The sequence below is a fragment of the Strongylocentrotus purpuratus genome, unplaced genomic scaffold, assembly GCF_000002235.5.
Source record: "Strongylocentrotus purpuratus isolate Spur 01 unplaced genomic scaffold, Spur_5.0 spur5_scaffold_4, whole genome shotgun sequence".
Lineage (NCBI taxonomy): Eukaryota > Metazoa > Echinodermata > Echinoidea > Camarodonta > Strongylocentrotidae > Strongylocentrotus > Strongylocentrotus purpuratus.
In genome coordinates this window covers 31,179,624-31,197,788 of record NW_022145610.1, presented here as the reverse complement: position 1 = coordinate 31,197,788, position 18,165 = coordinate 31,179,624, and the positions used below count along the sequence as shown (strand labels likewise).

Genomic DNA, 18,165 nt, shown 5'->3' with positions numbered 1-18,165 from the left:
ATCGATCAGAAAAGGTTGATCATCTAGCATATCATCAAAATGATAAGAAATCTGGCCCAGTCTTGGTAAAGTTACAAGCATGCACTGTACACAGGAAGATGTATATGGGACTACCCATACGTGCGCGACACGTGCGTTATATCAGGTCCAAATAGATATACTTTACTTTATCAGCCGTTGTCAATCCACTGCAGGATGAAGGCCTCAGCATGATGTTTCCAAATGCCTCTGTTCAGCGCCTGTTGGTGCCAATTTGTCTGTCCCCAGAACTGTTGCAGCTCGTCTCGCCATCTTTTTCTTTGACGTCCCCTGTTTCGTTTTCCCTCGTATGGTGTCCAATGAGTGATTGCTGAGCTCCAGCGATTGTCTTTCCTGCGGCTGATGTGGCCTGCCCAATTCCATTTCCTTCTTTTCACTGTTTTAAGGATGTCCTGGACTTTTGTTTGTTCCCTGATCCATTTGTTTGTTTTTCTGTCTTTGTATGTGATGCTTAGAATACTTCTTTCCATGTTGTGTTGCGAGGCTGCTAGCTTTCTTTCCATTTTTGAAGTTAGCGTCCATGTTTCTGCAGCGTATGAGATTGCTGGGATGATGCACTGGTTATAAACCTTCTTTTTCAGGCATAATGGAAGTTTGCCTTTCATGATGGTGCTGTATCTGCCAAAGGCTCGCCATCCAGCTTTGATTCTTCTTCTTATTTCGTTGTCTTGATTTTTGTCTTGGAGGGAGAAACGTTGTCCTAGGTAAATATACTCCTCTACTTGCTCCATTTTGGTACCGTTCACTTGGATTTGTTTTGGATCTTTGGCTGATCCTGCCATGACTTTAGTCTTCTTCATGTTCATTTTGAGGCCTGAAAGTCGGCTTGCATCGTCCAGTTCTTGTAGCATTATTTCAAGGTCGTTTAAGTTGTGAGATATGATGACAATATCGTCTGCAAATCTTAAGTGACTCATGTTTTCCCCGTTTATGTTGATTCCCTTTGATGACCAGTCTAATGTTTTGAAGATGCTCTCTAGGCAAGCAGTGAAGAATTTTGGTGAGCCGGTGTCTCCCTGTCGAACTCCCTTTCTTATCATGATTTTGTTGCTGGCCTTGTGCATTCTGACAATAGATATAATAATTTACCAAATATATCAATTAGTAGGCAGTTTCTTGGCAAAATTTGTTTAATCATGTATTAGTCAAAACATAATCTTTCACATGATTGGTAATAAGAGCTTCCATTTCATTTTTTGAGAGGGGGGCGTTTCCAAAACTGGTCTTTACTTTTAAATAACTTGCATAAACCCATCATCAGAGCGAACAAATCAAAAGTCAAAGGCTTTCAACTATACGCACATCGTCATAAATACAATTGATAAATCAATTTTCTGAAGGATGAACAAGCCTTAAAACCTGACCTTACTCTTTACCTAATATGACTACAGTTCTCTCATGCAGTTATTTCTTTATAAATTTAAGGCAAAGAAAATGAATAGCATTGACCATTGATATGAATAGTTTGACCCACAATGCCTGTTACACTAAAGTGCGACCTTTTGGTATACAATTGGCTGTTTTGGATTTTTTATAAAAATGAATATAAAAAGAAATTAGCTCTATATATCTGTTACACTCTTTACAAGCTGTGCACAACTACCTCAGTCTCTCAAACTTGATGGTACCAAGTTTACTTCTTACTCAAAGAATTCTAAATTGCTGTGAAACTTCAGTCATCATTCATCAGCCAAGATGCAGCGTGTTCTTGTAATATTGATCATTTCTATGATTCTTGTGGCTGGTGTTCTGGATGGAGCAGGTAAGATTTTAATCATTCAAAACATTTCTAATTATTGTTATTTAGTACAGTCATCAAATCCACTGGGAATTACCAAAATTTTGGACTTTTAGTATAATCTTCAATTTACCTACAAGTCTTTGAAAATCATCCTCACGCAGGAGTTTCTTTGCCTTCTTTTCCTAATATGCTTTCATTAGAAGTATCCTTGTAACAAAAGTAAAAGCAAAAGGTTTCAACCAGTGTTGAACTTAGGGCCCAAACCCTCAAGGCCAAGACTTGAAACCACAAGGCCAAGACCAAGGCATAAATGAACAAAACATGGGGATATATAATCATACTGGAACATACAAAGAAGGATTTTCATACACATATTCTTGCTCAGTCGGTGCTTACGTCTCAAGACAAGATGTTTGGCCCACATACAAATGGGTACGTGTCAATGATTGGATAATAATAATAGGAAGAGCAGTATTAATAATGTGGCTTACGTGGGTTAAGCCCAGTTGTTATTGATTCTTCATGATTTGTATAATCTCTTTTACTTCATCGGTACTTCACTTTCTAGACGCATGGGGTCGTCGCCGTCGTCGTCGTTTTGCAGGACTCGAGAGAGAAACCACAGACATGCCTGAGGTAAGATCACATTTACTCATTTATCTCAATATCAGCTGCATGCAATGTAGCTACAAGGGGGAGCCAGGGGGAATGGGCACATCCCTCCCGATTGAGTGGTGAAGAAAAATAATAATAATGCTAGAAAAGAAAGAAGGGGCAAGGGAAAAGCAGAAAAGGATGAAGATATGCCTAGACCTGTACACTCCCCCTAATCAGTAGCGTCATAAATATATATTTCAATTTCCATGTAAGACCAGTGTGCCCTCCCGCCCCCCATACAGTTTAGCTGTATGATAAGCTGCCATCAGGATTATTTTTTTACAAGGTACAGGGTTCCAGGTCCCCCTCAATGGTTGGACCCCGGCCATGCTACGTACGCCACTGTGTAATGTATTCATTTTATTACCGCCTTCTGTAATATCAAAAGAAACTGAAAATGAGTGCACCTCCATTTCTTATATATATTATACAGAGTGAGATATAACATATATATATATATATATATATATATATATACCAGGTATATATAATTCTTCTCACAACATTTACTGATTTTGATTTCTGTTTAATAGGAAATCTCATCCCTGAAAGTGAAGAAGGAAGAGGACAATCAGGTCCAGGAGGAGGATTTGGAAGAAAATAAAAGTCACGCCGACAGACGACCTTACTGGGCGTAGCTTTCATAATAATGATAATAATTAATGTCTTCTATAGCCAAAGTATCAGCCTTCTATATACCAGGTAGGCATTCAATGGGCCAGCTATAAGATACATGTAGGATACATAATCTGTTAAACTCTGTAGGTGTACTGCTCATGATATATACCATTAAAACAATCGCAGTAGCAAGAAACAAAATTTCAACACAAGATAAAAACTTAATATTTTCTTGCCATATTCACGCTTAAAGATAAAGACCAGTTATGGTCATGGGATTGCATTTGGAAAGAAACGTTGTGGAATCGATCAGAAAAGGTTGATCATCTAGCATATAAGTATTACTGCAAGGTTCTGGAATCATCAAAATGATAAGAAATTTGGCCCAGTCTTTGTAAAGTTACAAGCACTTACACAGAAAGATGTATATGGGACTACGCACACGTGCGCGACACATGCGTTTATCTCTCACAGTCCACTAGATAAACTAATTTACCAAATATATCAATTAGTAGGCGGTTTCCCGGCAAAATTGTTATCATCATGTATTAGTTAAAATATATTCTTTTACATGATTGGTAATAAAGAGCTTCCATTTCATTTTTTGAAATTGGGGCGTTTCCAATACTGGTCTTTACCTTTAAAATTACGAAAGGTAAATTCTATACAACAGAAAGGAGGTGAATTATGGAACAATATTAAATAATCAATTTAAAATGCGACCACTCTAAATTCTAAAAATTCAAAATTCAAGTTGCGTCTTCTTGTCACATATAAATGACTTCTCTGATGCATACAATTATCATTCAGATTATGTTGTTCTGTATTATAATTGTGTTTTAGTTTGTAATGTCTTTTTTTATGTCTTGTATTTTGTATATTGTGAAATTTTTAGTATTTTGTATTTTCCACATTTGACACTTATGTTATGGGTCCATGCATCCACTTCCCTCAAGCCTTCGACTTTATTGAGTGCTAATGATCCAGTACACTTCTCAATGTAAACATCATGTATGTGATTTGTTACAAAATAATAAATTTCATTGAATTGAATTGAAAAGTAGGCCTATCAACCATCTAGGCACTCATTGGGCTTGCTCCAAGATACGTACATGATACATAAAAATTGCATCTACCTGGTTCTATATTATTCTATTCTATGCATCAAGCATGCGTTGCAAACAGAGAGAAAGAGAGAGAGAGAGGGTGAGAGAAAGAAAGAGAGAGAAAGAAAGAGAGAGAGAAAGAGAGACAGAGACAGAGAGATGAAGATGAAGAGAGAAAGGGAAAATAGTGAAGATCAGAATAAAAAGTGAGAGATAACAAAAGAGAAGAGAAGAGAAGAGAAGAGAAGAGAAAAGAAGAGAAGAGGACAAGAAGACAAGACAAGACAAAGGAGATATAAGGAAAGACGATGGCTCCAAGATAACAAGCAAGAGACAATTACAAACGTTTACCTTAAAGAAAAAGATCGATTATGGTCATGCAATCGCATTGTGAAAGAAAGGAATCGATCGGAAAAGGTTGATCATCTAGCATATAAGTATTGGTGTGTACTAGCTGTAAGGTTCTGGAATCATCAAAATGATAAGAAATTTGGCCCAGTCTTGGTAAAGTTACAAGCACTGTACACAGAAAGATGTGGACTATGCACACGTACGTGACACATGCGTTATATCTATCAGGTCCAAATAGATTAGTAGGCGGTTTCTCTGCAAAATTTGTATGATCACGTATTAGTCAAAACATAATCTTTCACATGATTGGTAATAAGAGCTTCCATTTCATTTTTTGAGAGTGGGGGGGGGGGGGCATTTCGAAAACTGGTCTTTACCTTTAAATAACTCGCATGAACCCAACATCAGAGCAAACAAATCAAAAGTCAAAGGCTTTCAACTACTGCATGTAGTCATAAATACAATTAATAAATCAAATTTCTGAAGGATGAACGAGCCTTAAAACCTGACCTTACTATTTTCCTGATGATTGTTCTCTCATGCAGTTATTTCTTCATAAATTCAAGGAGAAGAAAATGAATAGCATTGACCACTGAAATGAATAGTTTGACCCACGATGCTTGTTACACTTAAGTGCGACCTTTTGGTATACAATTGGCTGTTTTTGACCTTTCATAACAATGAAAATAAAATGAAATTAGCTCTATATTCCGGTATCTGTTACACCAAAGAGATACCAGCAAATTTGCACTCGGTGCACAAACTACCTCAGTCTCTCAAACTCGATTGTACCAGGTTCACTTCTTACTCAAATTAGAATTCTAAATTGCTGTGAAACTTCCGTCATCATTCATCAGGCAAGATGCAGCGTGTTCTTGTAATAATGATCATTTCTATGATTTTTGTGGCTGGTGTTCTGGATGGAGCAGGTAAGATTTTAATCATTCAAAACATTTCTAATTATTGTTATTTAGCACAGTCCGTTACGGAGATCGTACTTTTGCCATTGCAGCCCCTAAATTATGGAACAGTTTACCTATTATTATTCGTCAATCCCCATCTGTAGAGTCTTTTAAGGCAAGTTTGAAGTATTTTTTGTTTACCGGTAATAGTAATTTATAGGGCAGTTTAATTATCTGTAATGTTATTATTAGAATTATGTATTATTATTGCTGTATGTTTATTTTACGTTGTACCTAATTACTTGTATGTTAAGCGCTTAGAAACATTGTATTAAGCGCTTTATAAATGTAATTTATTATTATTATTATTATTATTAAAGATCATCCTTAGGCAGGAGTTTCTTTGCCTTCTTTTCCTAATATGCTTTCATTAGAAGTATCCTTGTAACAAAAGTAAAAGCAAAAGGTTTCAACCAGTGTTGTAGTTATAGGGCCCAAATCCTCAAGGCCTATACTTGGAACCAAATGGCCAAGGCCAAGACCAAGGCATGAACGAACAAAACATGGGGATAATGGAACATACACAGGACTTTCACACACATATTCATAATCCTATAATCATGGAGTTACGTCATACTTCTGGAGGCTAAATAATATCTACATCCTTTTATATAGTGGTCGTTTATATTTAACATGAAATACATCTCAAAACAGGAGCCCCAAGATATAAGTTCTCTGCACTCTCATACGAGAGGACTCAGGACCCTGGCGGTTCAATTCTTGCTCAGTCGGTGCTTACATCTCAGGACAAGATGTTTGGCCCACATACAAATGGGTACATGGCTGTCAATTATGCTGGGATAATAATAATAGGAAGGAACAGCAGTATTAACAACGTGGCTACCCTGGGTAAATCAACCCAGTTTTTATTAATTCTCCATGATTTTTATCATCTCGTTACTTGTTTGGTACTTCACTTTCTAAAAGGGGGAATGGAAATTCAGAGGCGTCGTCCTCCTCATGGCGTTGTGAGAGAAACCAGAGACGTGGCTGGGGTAAGATCACATTTAGGGTGCGTTCAAATGATTTTTTTTAAAAAGCTAGAATCACAAACATGAATCACAAATCAAAATACAGTTAATAAACATGGTAAGTGCGGGAGAGCGGTCAAGCCATTTTTCATCAACGCTGATTCTCGCTCATTTCAAGCCCAGCCGTGATTCTGCACATCACGATCCAAAACACATCTTTTTCAGTGTTCATGTTTACGTTTTAAACACGTTTATTTTTACAACCAACAAAAAATCGCTTGAAATCGCTTAAACGCAATCATGTTTTAAACTACCGGTAAACGTCTTTGAAAACCGTGTTTCTAGGGTTAAAAAGTGTCCCTTGAACGCACCCTTACTCATTTATCTCAATGTCAGCTGTGTACAATGTATAGCTTCAAGGGGGAGCAAGGGGAAGGGGCACATCCCTTCTAATCGAGTGGTGAAAAAAAAAAACTAAAGATAACACGAGAAAGATTCCTATTAAAAAACCTGAAATATGATAGTAGGATTGATGTCATCTAGCTCTACAGCAATTGGTATTTTTCAAATAATGTGTTTTAAACTTGAAAGCCCTCTGAGGCCTTTATTCTACTTATTCATTCAAAACTTGATTGACAATACCCTGTTGAAATGGGGATTCTATTTCATATTGTCTTTGTGCTCATTTAGGTACCTGAGAGAAATGTAATGGCATTAAAAGACGCGTCCGGAACACAAATAGCAAAATAGTTGTTGATTTTTGTGAATTAAGAGTTCATTTTTGACATATATATAATATATTCACCAGCTCCATATCCTAAAGATGTGCTTCTACCTCTATGTGGTAAACTTCTGATTTTGAGTTCTGAATGCATCTTTTTGTGCCACGACACTTGGCTAATAAGCTACCTCAAAGTGACTCAGTAACATTGTCTCAGATTCTGAAACAAAATCCTGGATTTAGCTCATGCCGCAATGATAATTATAATTCTTTAGGTCAGTCTGAAACCCCATGAATTTTACCCCATGATTATCAAGATATTTATGATTGGAAATTGAAATCAATTTTTCTGTTTTTCTAACCGTTTTTATATCACTACAGTCTATTGGGCAAAATGAGTATGGTAAAACCTGTCACTCAATGATTTTTACTTTGTTGAGGCACTTCATAGAGGTGTCGTGGTCGAGTGGATATGTTACCGGACTGTGGATCACAAGGTCTGCGGTTCAAGTCCCGCAGCGGCACTAATGTCCTTTGTCAAGACATTGATCTACATTTGCCACTCTCCACCCAGGTGTTTAATGGGTACCCGGTAGGATGCGAAAGCTAATGTGGTTTGATTAGCAAGTGACGCTTGTAAAATGGCGAATGGCTGGAATGCTCCCCAGGGAGTGGAGAATGTGCATACATTGTGTGCGGGCAAGCATGAATCCGTTGACAGGGGTAATAATATGTATCTGTAAAGCGCATTGAGAGGCCCTTCGGTCCTGAAATTCGCTATATAAGGACGAGCTATTATTATTATTATTCATGATCCTTTTGAAGTGCAATTTTGTTGTTTTGATAACACGTAGGGCCATACATGTACATGTACATGTACATCTCAGGTTTAACATTGTTAAACGATACTTTTAAAATAAATAACATCAGCACCAAATTTAAAACCTATATTCTTTGATTTGTATTAGGAAATGTCATCCCTGAAAGTGACGAAGGAAGAAAACGATCAGCTCAAGGAGGAGGATTTGGGAGATAAATAAAGGTCACGCCATCAGACGACCTGGGTGTAGCTTTAATAACAATGTCTTTAAATTGATAGCGAAATTATCAGCCTCCTGGGCACTCATTGGGCTTGTTACAAGATACATGTATGATGTCCACTGCTCGTGTATACAATTAAAACAATATTAAATAGTTCAAGAAGTAGTTTGCAGTGTTCAGTCAATAAATGAACAATATGTTAATTATGGATCACATTTACCGTCTTAAATCGCGTATCAATTTTTATTTCCTTATGATATGTTGGTATAGTATTGTTATGTATTGAAATATGCATTTTTAAAATGTTTTTATATAATTTGTATATTTCAGCCTAGACTGTGAGACAGATTTGTGTTATACAATTAAATCAAAATACAATTAAATAAATATTCATTTGACAAGCATATCAGAATGGCTAAAAAAAAAATTAATTGAATAGATATTTCTTTCCATGGTTAAAGCTGCTCAGCAGCGGACAAAACATGGAAGGCTATTCAAAACCTTTGCGACAGGCCCTAGGAATGAGCATTCACTCCAGGTAAATGACTTCCTAAAGCAGGGGAATGTCAACTATTAAATGTAATGTAGTTGACATTCCCTGTACATGTATACTGTGTGCCCGACAGATGGGAGTAATGGGCTTTAATTAGCAAAATTTAAAAAGAGCATTACAACAGCTTTAAAGACGAAGTTGAGTTGTGATCATGCCATTGCATTATGAAAGAAACGGTGTGGAACCGACCAGAAAAGGTTGATCATCTAGCAAGAATGTGTGTGTATTGCAAGGTTCTGGAATCATCAAAATGATAAGAAATTTGGCCAAGTCTTGGTAAAGTTACAAACACTTGCACAGAAAGATGTATATGGGACTACACGAACACGTGGCGTAAAAAGCCGGCCCCCGATTTTTTCGATGTTACATGCATATTTAGAATATGAAGGCATTTGAAGAGCCATGCTTTTCAGGGAACATGTCTTAACTGATGTTCTTCCACACTTGCATAAAATAAGAATGAGTAATGCTCACAAATTATTTTTCACCTCTTCCCAGAACTCAACCTTCTCTTTAACTATAAAAAAAAACTGTTTTACCGTCTTACATGTAACTGGTCCTGAAATCAATCTTCTATCTCCGGTATATGCTTTAGATGGTACTTGATCAATTATGAGTCAATCATTTTGTGAAGCCAACAAATTAATAACATGTACTAATGTAAACTGAATTCATTCTCAAAAAAAGAAATTAAAGCTTATAAGAAACTTACCTCATCTTTGTGTTTTTCATATCTTGTCTTTTTCCTTGCATCAAATGTACCATCGAGCTCCAACTGTGCTGCTAGCATGTTTTGAAACTATGTGTAAAGAATGGATATTAAGAATTGTTGAGAAGTGTTTCGAGTACACATGAATTAATTCTATTCTATGCACCAGACACGTACACAGGGGGGGGGGGGTGTTTTGGGGTCAAAACCCCCCCCCCCCTCAATTTTTTTTTTTTGCTGAAGGGGAGAGGGGGTTGTGCATTGTTTTGTTTTTTAATCAATACTCCTTATCCCCTCCCCTCCAATGAGCGAAATATTGATAGACACGATTTTCAAATTTTGGGGTCAAAATAGAAAGAAAAAAATTATTTATGAAGAAAAAAGAAAAGTCAAAAGTTTAAAAGGTAAGACAAGAGGGGAAGCGAGTTGAAGTACAGAAGAAACAGAGAGACAGAGAGACAGAGAGAGAGGGAGGAAGAGAAAGAGAGGGAGACAGAGAGAGAGAGAGGAAGAGAGGGTGGGTGATAGAGAGAGAGAGAGAGAGAGAGAGAGAGAGAGAGAAAGGAAGTTGAGTGAAGATCATTAATTATAATGTCTTCATTTTTACTTTTTAGGAAAAATACTCCAAAAAAGATAAGAAAATTGATACAAAAAGTGACGAAAGGGGCAACAAATATAACAACTTCATAATAGATCTATATCATGACCATTATTTGAACAATCGATGAAGATTAAGTTGATACGAAAATACTTTAGGCCTATACTTTAGCGCCAGCTAAAGTTCTACGTGCATATAGCTATAGGCCTGTCAAACCATCACACTAACGTGAATTTCATGATGTGGGACAGCCTCACAGAAATGTCAACCTTTCGTTCAAATGAATTAGTATTACCCAGAATCAAACAAACTATTCTACCATCCATTTGGCTACTCAGTTTCATCCAGATTATTCATAATAACATTAAGACAGACATACAGCTACATGTATATCAATCGTCAGTTTAATACAAATAGATCGAATTTTACCTTTTCCTATGTTGTGCGTAACAACGGAAAGCTGAGCTGACTAGTCTCAATAAAGTGGTTACTGATTAATTCACATTACTCTAATTAAAATCATTGTAATTATCAGGAGGGTTTTGGGGTTTGTCCCCCTACTACTATCGTTTTTCGTGTTTTTATTTCCTTCTAAATGATACATTTTAAGTGCTCCATTATGTCTAGACAAGTTGAAGATTAAACTTCTAAAATATTCAAGAATTTAAGAATGTTTCGTTTAGCTCTAGAGAATTGCAGAAAGGCTACCAATAATAAAAACAAAAACTCGGCGTTATTCATAATTGAATGACATCATAGAGATATAGTCTATATACTACTAAGTATAAGTATATATCTCTATGAATGACACACGCCTTATTTAAAACAACAACAACAACATGGACGTAAATAATCATATCTTATGGCACGTCTGTAAAAACCCAATACACACACACACACACCATGGGCGTAAATTTTTATACATGAATGAATAATACACGCCAATAAAAACTAAGACAACAACAACAACAATGTTACAGTATTTATAGATTTAGAGAAGGCTTTTGATTCTCTGTGGACAAAAGGACTTATAGCAAAACTGAGTGACTTTGTACTCATTAAAGACCATATACTTCTCTAGTTATACCCCGGCCCCCCCCCCCCCCCCACTCAGGGGTCGGAATGACCGCATGCGTGTGTTGCCAAAATGTCCGGTAAAGGGGTACTTTTCGTGCGACAAAGTCCGGCCCGAGAATTGTAAAAAAAAAAAAGGGGGTGTATTTGACTTTTCACCCGGAGATTTCTTTAAAAAGGGGGTGTTTTTTCGTTTTTTCTCTCATCTCTTAGGACTCCTGAGAAATTATTCCGAATTTAGGGGGGTATATTGAGCATTTTTCCTGATTTAGGGGGGTCTCCAAGGCAGGAAAAGCTCGCGAAAAGCCCGCGAAAGGGGGGTTCTGAAATGTTGGCAGTCCTCAGATAGGGGGTGCTTTTAAAAAGAGGCGAATGAGCATAATATTATGCGTACCCTAAATAACACTGAGTGGGGGGGGGGGCGTGATTTATACAATCTTCTATCACGACGCACATTTCAGGTACGAACAGACGAATAAGACCTAATGCATGTCATCCTCAATGAAACGGATTTATAGATCATTTGTCAACTCTGTTTGTTGCTACGGCAGGCAGCCAGTGAAAACGAATTCGTTTAATCAAATTATGGAAATGCAAGCATTGCTTTAAACAAACAGAACTTTGTTATTTGGAGCTCATTTTTCTTGAGTGAGGTGTCATATAATTATGAAAGGCAGAAAATGAACCTTCTAGAAATGTGAATTTTCTCTTTGAAATTCAGATACCGCCCGCCAAATGTTTTTTTGTTACCCTCTCTTCAAGTTGTTTTTAATCACTCATGTGTGAAATATGCATCATATCAGAGTTGCATCAAATGAAAGAAGAGGACCTAAGCTTTACAAACATGTGTCATTCATTAATTTTAATTGTGATTAAAGATACTATGTCCCTTTTGCAGCCAACATCAAATTCTGTAGAACTTTGCAGGAATTATGAATATATATGTCATGTATGTCCAATCTGTGAAATTTAAACGTTACAGTGTCCTAATATTCAAATTATGCAAGGAAACCCGTTTACTTGCTAGACTTTACTGTCAGACACTATTGAGTGACTGACTGGCTTTTTTCTTCTTTGGTAATAACATACATTAAATGAGCTGTAAAGGGTAGGCCTACATGAGCATTTGTCTACATCAATAACCCACTTCTTTTTGAGGGGGGGGGGTTCAATTTGTGAGGAAATATTTAGCAGCGAATCATCCAGCCGGTGAATAAGCGGGAAGGGCCAGGGGGAAGAAATACTAATGCGTTGTTTTTTTGGAGGGGGGAGGAGGGTGTTTTTTGTTTAAAAAGGTAAGATTAATGTTACCATCTTACTTTTAAACCAGTTTTTTTTTAGGCTGGGGGGGGGGGGGCGTCCGCCCCTCCCATCACCCCCCCCCCCCCAGTGGACCCTTGACTGGTTATAGATAAGATCTACTGAAGTTCGATAAATGTAAATGTTAAATTTATAAACTATATTTATGTCTAATAATATTCTTTGCTCTTCTTTGTAAGGAATTATTCTTGCACAGAACTTGTTATCCGAAAAAAGATTAAGGGGCAAATTTGGGAAAGATATTTTGGGAGGAACATGTTTACAAACACACCAAGAGTGTGTCGTCATAACATCGTACCTATCACTCTTAAATTAACTCAACTAAATATGCAATTGGCCCAAACATTCGACGAATGACGTTGTTGTCCCTTCCTACACAAAAAATAATGTACGTCAACAAAATTTTGATGTCAACGAATTTATCAGCGCGAATGTATTGGAAATTTTTAAAACTTGCATTGGCAGATTTCTAGATGTAATGTCCAGTTTGTTTTTTCTCTATTTGCTAAACTTTATTTTTTCAATTTTCCATAATTTGTCAGTATACAGTCAAACCTGCTTTAGTGACCACCTGTCTACAACAGGCACATTTTCTGTCTCCCTTGAAAATGGTTTCTCATTGAAACATGTAATAAAGGAACCTGTCTACAAAGACCACTTTTTGTGTTTCCCTTGGGCCGCTGTAGACAGGTTTAACTGTATTACATTTAGTCTGTTCAGTCATAATTGAGTGGTTGGAAAACTTGACTGGAGATCCGTAGGTCGTGGGTTTGATCCCCACCACCATCATCATCATTATCATCCCCATCATCATCATCATCATTATCACCGTCATCATCATCATCATCACCATCATCATTATCACTTTCATCATCACCATCATTATCATCCCCATCATCATCATCAGCATTATCACCATCATCACCATCATCACCACCACCATCATCACCATTGACATCATCATCATCACCATCATCATTAACACCCTCATCATCACCATCATCATTATCATCACCATCATCATTATCACCATTATCATCACCATCATCATCATCACCGTCATCACTTTGAACATCATCACCATCATCAACATCATCACCATCATTCAAAACAAGAAACTAGAATAAAGGGATATTAAGGCGTTGGTAATGCTAGGAGTCCACTGGGCCGGCGCCAGTTGGTGCCAGTTCGCGCCAAAGATTATGTGATTGGCGCGTAGTGGCTCGCTGTGGCGCCGAATTAATGTCCACTCGGCATGTGTCGCCAAGTGGAATAAACTGGGTGCCATATGGCGTGCGCCAAATGCCACCCGGCTTGCTCCAAAATGTTGCGCCAGTTCGCGCCAGTTTGCGCCATTTGATTCCAAAATTCACCCTGTTGGCGCCATTCGCGCCAATAGACGGCTACTTTGCGCCACTTGGTGATTAGTTTGTGCCAAAGGTCGCCAAATTGGTTTGAACTTGCCGCCGCTTGGCGCTACTTGCCGACTAAATAAATATCGGCCATTGGCTACCTGGTTCAGACCCTCCTCAGCTGCTGTATGAACAACATCTCTACTAAATATTTACAATTTTGATATGTCTGAGGCTTTTGATAATGTTGGAGTGATGATGCTGCTCCATCAGAAGATGATGAGAGATGCTGAGGTGGCCACTGCCTATCAACTTATGCTGGCCAATCCTGAAGAAGAAGAGCCTCCTAAGAAGAAAAGGAAGCACAACTGGTGGTTTAGACCCATGCTCCACCCACAGTTGAGGGCCGAACATGGACAGTACCACACTTTGATGGAAGAGCTGAGTGAGAATGACAGGAGGAAGTTCAAGAACTACACCAGGGTGTCCCCAGAGATGTTTGATGACCTGTTGGTCAGGCTAACACCCCACTTGCAGAAGAAGGACACCCACATCAGGAAGGCCATTCCCCTGGTCTCAAGTTGTCCCTCTATCTGCGCCATCTCGCCACTGGGCCTATGCCGAGCTGTCTTACAACTTCCGAGTGGGCAAGGAAACCATCCAGAAGTTTGTCCCTGATGTAGCCAGAGCGGTAGTGGATGAGTATGCTGCAGAAGTCATCTCCCCCCCCCCCCCCCCCACAACCAGTGAAGGCTGGCTTGAGGTTGCAGGTGATTTTGAAGCCAGATGGAATATTCCTCACTGTCTGGGAGCCTATGAAGGAAAGCACATCCGTCTCCAGAAGCCCAACAAATCAGGCAGCCTTTACTTCAACTACAAGCAGTTCTTCTTGGTTGTCCTGATGGCTCTGGTAGATTCAAAGTACCAGTTCCTGTGTATCGATGTGGGTGGGGTTGGCCATCAGTCTGATGCCCAGATCTACAACAACAGTGAACTGAAGGAGTGCATTGAAGCTGGCACTTTAGGCATCCGAGATCCAGCTCCTCTTCCCCATGATGATGAAGAGCACCCTATGCCGTACTTCTTCGTGGGAGACGATGCCTTCGCCATGAGGACGTACGTGATGAAGCCCTATTGCCGTCGTAACATGGACCAACAGCAGAAGATCTTCAACTACAGGCTGTCCGGGGCAAGGCGTGTGGTTGAAAATGCCTTTGGTATTCCGGCTCTGCGGTTCCAGTGCTTCCTTGGCCAGATGAAACAGGAACCAGACACAGTCCGCCTACTCATTGAGCTACCGTCATGCTGCACAACCTCATCAGGAAGCACTATCAGGCACTGGACGTCCGCATGTTCGACCAGGAGGATGCCCAGCACAACCTCATCCCTAGAGCTTGGGGAACTGCCGCCATCACTGTGAGAAAGTCCTGCGATGCCGCCCTGCTGTTATAGGCGGCAAGTGGCGCTGAATGGCGGGCAATCAGGTGGCATTTGGCGCGAAGTAGTCACCAATCGGGTGCCGTTTGGCTCGCGTAGTGGCGCAAACAAGGTGCCCCTTGGCGCCAAGTGGCGCCATGTGGCGCGAAATCTCACTGGCGCAACTTGGCGCGCGCCATTACATTCCAGTGGATTCCAATAGGCGGATTGTTTGCGCCAAAGGGCGATATGTTCGCGCCATTTGGTGCCACTTGGCGGACACTTGGCGCTGATTGTTCGATGCAAGTGGCGCGACGAAAATTTCAAACATTTTGAAATTTTCTTGCCGCCACATTCAAATTTGGTGCCGTTATGCGCCACCACGAGCCAGTTGGGAGGCAGTTTGAGCCACTACACGCCACTAGGCACCTTATTGGCGACACTAGGCGCCACAGTAAATTGCATTGGCGCAAACTGGCGCCAACTGGCGCCGGCCCAGTGGACTCCTAGCATAAGATAGAGAGAGAGAAAAGGAGAGGATGGATAATTTATGTAATTTAGCTATAGATGGCGCTATAGACTTATCCTCAGAATTTGATGTTAACACAAAGCGAATTACTAATGTGTTAGTCTGGGGGCCTCTCCCGAAATAGTCACCACATTCTATCCACAAAATTTGACCCCTCGAAGTTAATTATACAAACTAACTCATCGACAAAGAGGTTATCATCCTGACCGTAGCTGTTTCACCTATAGATATATCACAATGATTTTATCCCATCTAGCCCATGCACCAACCTTTGGGCTTAACTTTAGAATACCCCACCAATAGGGTTAATGTAAGACCTAGGGTTAGGGTTTAGGGTTAGAGTTAGGGTTAGGATTAGGTTTAGTGTCTCGAGTCTCGAGATTTAGCTTCATCGGTGAATTTGTTGGTACCCTACGAGCCTATTGTCAATTTTAGTGGTGGGATATTCTAAAGTTGTTCCAAACCTTGAAAGTAGGAAGTAGTATGACTGAACGTACTTCTTCTTCTTCTTCTTCTTCTTCTTCTTCTTCTTCTTCTTCTTCTCCTTCTCCTTCTCCTTCTCCTTCTCCTTTTCCTTCTCCTTCTCATTCTTCTTCTCCTTCTTCTTCTTCTTCTTCTTCTTCTTCTTCTTCTTCTTCTTCTTCTTCTTCTTCTTCTTCTGTGTAGTATTGGTGAGGTGCACTGGTGCGGTGCGGATGTATGTACAATACTGGATAAAAACTTCGTGCAAGTAAAATCAATATCAATCGCAAATCCGTAGTATATCGTTTTTATTGTTAAGCAAACATAGTATTCAGGATAGCATGATCAGTTTTAATTTACTGTTTAAACCTTGGTCTTGAAAAACCCATGAGCATATCTACAATGGTGTTATAAACGGTAAATTCAATACAGTAATAATAACAACAAATAAGAGGAATCATCGAAATATGATAAAATATGAAGAAGAAAAAATAAATGTATTGCAAACCTTTGTGTTACGGGGTCCTGGTCATTATGGAACTGATTAAGACTAAACGTGCCCTATTTTTTTCGTGAGGAAAAGAATAAAATGCTTTGTATACCTCCTGGAAAAATGCTATGTTTTACCAAATGCTTTGTGCATTTGATTTGATTGGATAAGAATAAGAGCAAATGTATTGAAAGTTTGCTCGTATCCCTTTTCACGGCGGTGAAACAATTGAGAAGGAGAAAGAGAGAGAGGCGACTTGTTTTAATGGTTAAGACCTTAGATAAAATATACGATTGATTCATGGCTTTGTTTGTTTTATATTTTGATGCACAGCTGATTATGTTATATCTTCATACTGCGATGTACATCAAAGAACGATTTTTATCACTTGATTTGAACGAAATTTTACATAATTATGTAAACATGTTTATCATCTATTTTGTATATTTACAACGGTCCTTTGTGGAAACCTGCAAGTTGAAAACATAGCACTTTATCCTTATTTATAATACATTATATACAATTTGAGTATATTATCTTACCAATGTTTGGTCAAAAAAATGATTTATGGAAAGATACATGATTATGTTTTCACAACTTTACGACATACTTATCTTCGTTCATTTATTGCACAGATTACATGCAATATTTGTGTAACTTGAAAATAATAATTAAAAACAAACTAACATAATAAAAAATACCACAGCTATTACATTGAACCAATGACACAATTACTCTTACTTTACATAAGAAAATGCGTAAATAATTTGGGTATTTACTAGGTCATGCTTAAAGGGAAAGTCCACCCTGAAATTAAGTTAGTTTTAATAGGAGTAGAAAAATGAGAGAAACAAGTCAGTGAAAGTTTGAGCAAATTCCGATTAAAAATAAGGAAGTTAGGATTTTTTAAGTTGTGATCAATCAAACACAAATTGGCAACTCTATGACGTAAAATGCGAGCTCAACTTCCATTTGCTTAGTACTAAAAAAATCTAAAATTTTCATTTTCCCTCAAGAAAAATTTCAACCATACATGCACCCTAAATATAATAATTGCAAATATGTTTCTATACTCCCCCTGCAAGGAACAAATATATATTCCGTCATCAATAACGAAGAAAACATGATTTTATGGAATATTATGCACAAAGCAAATGAATGAGAGCTCGTATAATACGTCACAGAGTTGCCAATTTGTATTTGATTGATCACAACTTCAATAATTCATAACTTTCTTATTTTCATTCAGAATTTTTTCAAACTTTCACTCACCTGATTTTCATATTATTCTGCCTCTATCGAAACAAACTTATTTTTGGGGTGGACTTTCCCTTTAAAACATTGGTATATCAAAGAAGTAAATAGCTAAAGCAATCAAGGAAAGAGTAAATAGATAGTGTGTTGTACATGTATAACTGCTATATTTTACATCATTATTATAACACAAACAATGAT

General features: G+C 38.3%; 2 protein-coding genes and 1 long non-coding RNA gene across 3 annotated transcripts in view; 2 read left to right on the top strand and 1 right to left on the bottom strand.

The window, feature by feature from the left end:
- The window catches only part of LOC100892811 (WD repeat-containing protein 38), a 43,248-nt gene extending 32,704 nt beyond the window's left edge, over positions 1-10,544 (bottom strand). Inside the window, exons 1-2 of the mRNA XM_030997520.1 lie at positions 10,497-10,544; positions 9,473-9,559 (exon numbers count right to left, since the gene is read on the bottom strand). Of these exons, the coding sequence (XP_030853380.1) occupies positions 9,473-9,550 (78 nt within the window). The 5' untranslated portion in view covers positions 9,551-9,559; positions 10,497-10,544. The remainder of the gene's footprint in view (positions 1-9,472; positions 9,560-10,496) is intronic.
- Positions 1,660-3,243, top strand: LOC105446980 (developmentally-regulated ectodermal protein-like). The gene is made up of 3 exons (XM_011684502.2): positions 1,660-1,801; positions 2,349-2,416; positions 2,971-3,243. The coding sequence occupies exons 1-3, from the start codon at positions 1,735-1,737 to the stop codon at positions 3,073-3,075; spliced, it is 240 nt and encodes a 79-aa protein (XP_011682804.1). The 5' UTR covers positions 1,660-1,734; the 3' UTR covers positions 3,076-3,243.
- LOC105446979 lies at positions 5,214-8,332 on the top strand. Its single transcript, XR_973933.2, has 3 exons — positions 5,214-5,441; positions 6,402-6,469; positions 8,135-8,332. It is a non-coding gene; the product is annotated as an uncharacterized LOC105446979 (long non-coding RNA).
- Positions 10,545-18,165: the final 7,621 nt, after the last annotated feature.

What these genes read in the sequence shown, in the direction of transcription:
- LOC105446980 (XM_011684502.2), top strand. Translation starts at nt 1,735, where the DNA reads ATGCAGCGTGTTCTTGTAATATTGATCATTTCTATGATTCTTGTGGCT. An exon ending in TGGTGTTCTGGATGGAGCAG is followed by an intron (nt 1,802 to 2,348) that starts GTAAGATTTTAA and finishes TTCACTTTCTAG; the next exon opens with ACGCATGGGGTCGTCGCCGT. An exon ending in AAACCACAGACATGCCTGAG is followed by an intron (nt 2,417 to 2,970) that starts GTAAGATCACAT and finishes TCTGTTTAATAG; the next exon opens with GAAATCTCATCCCTGAAAGT.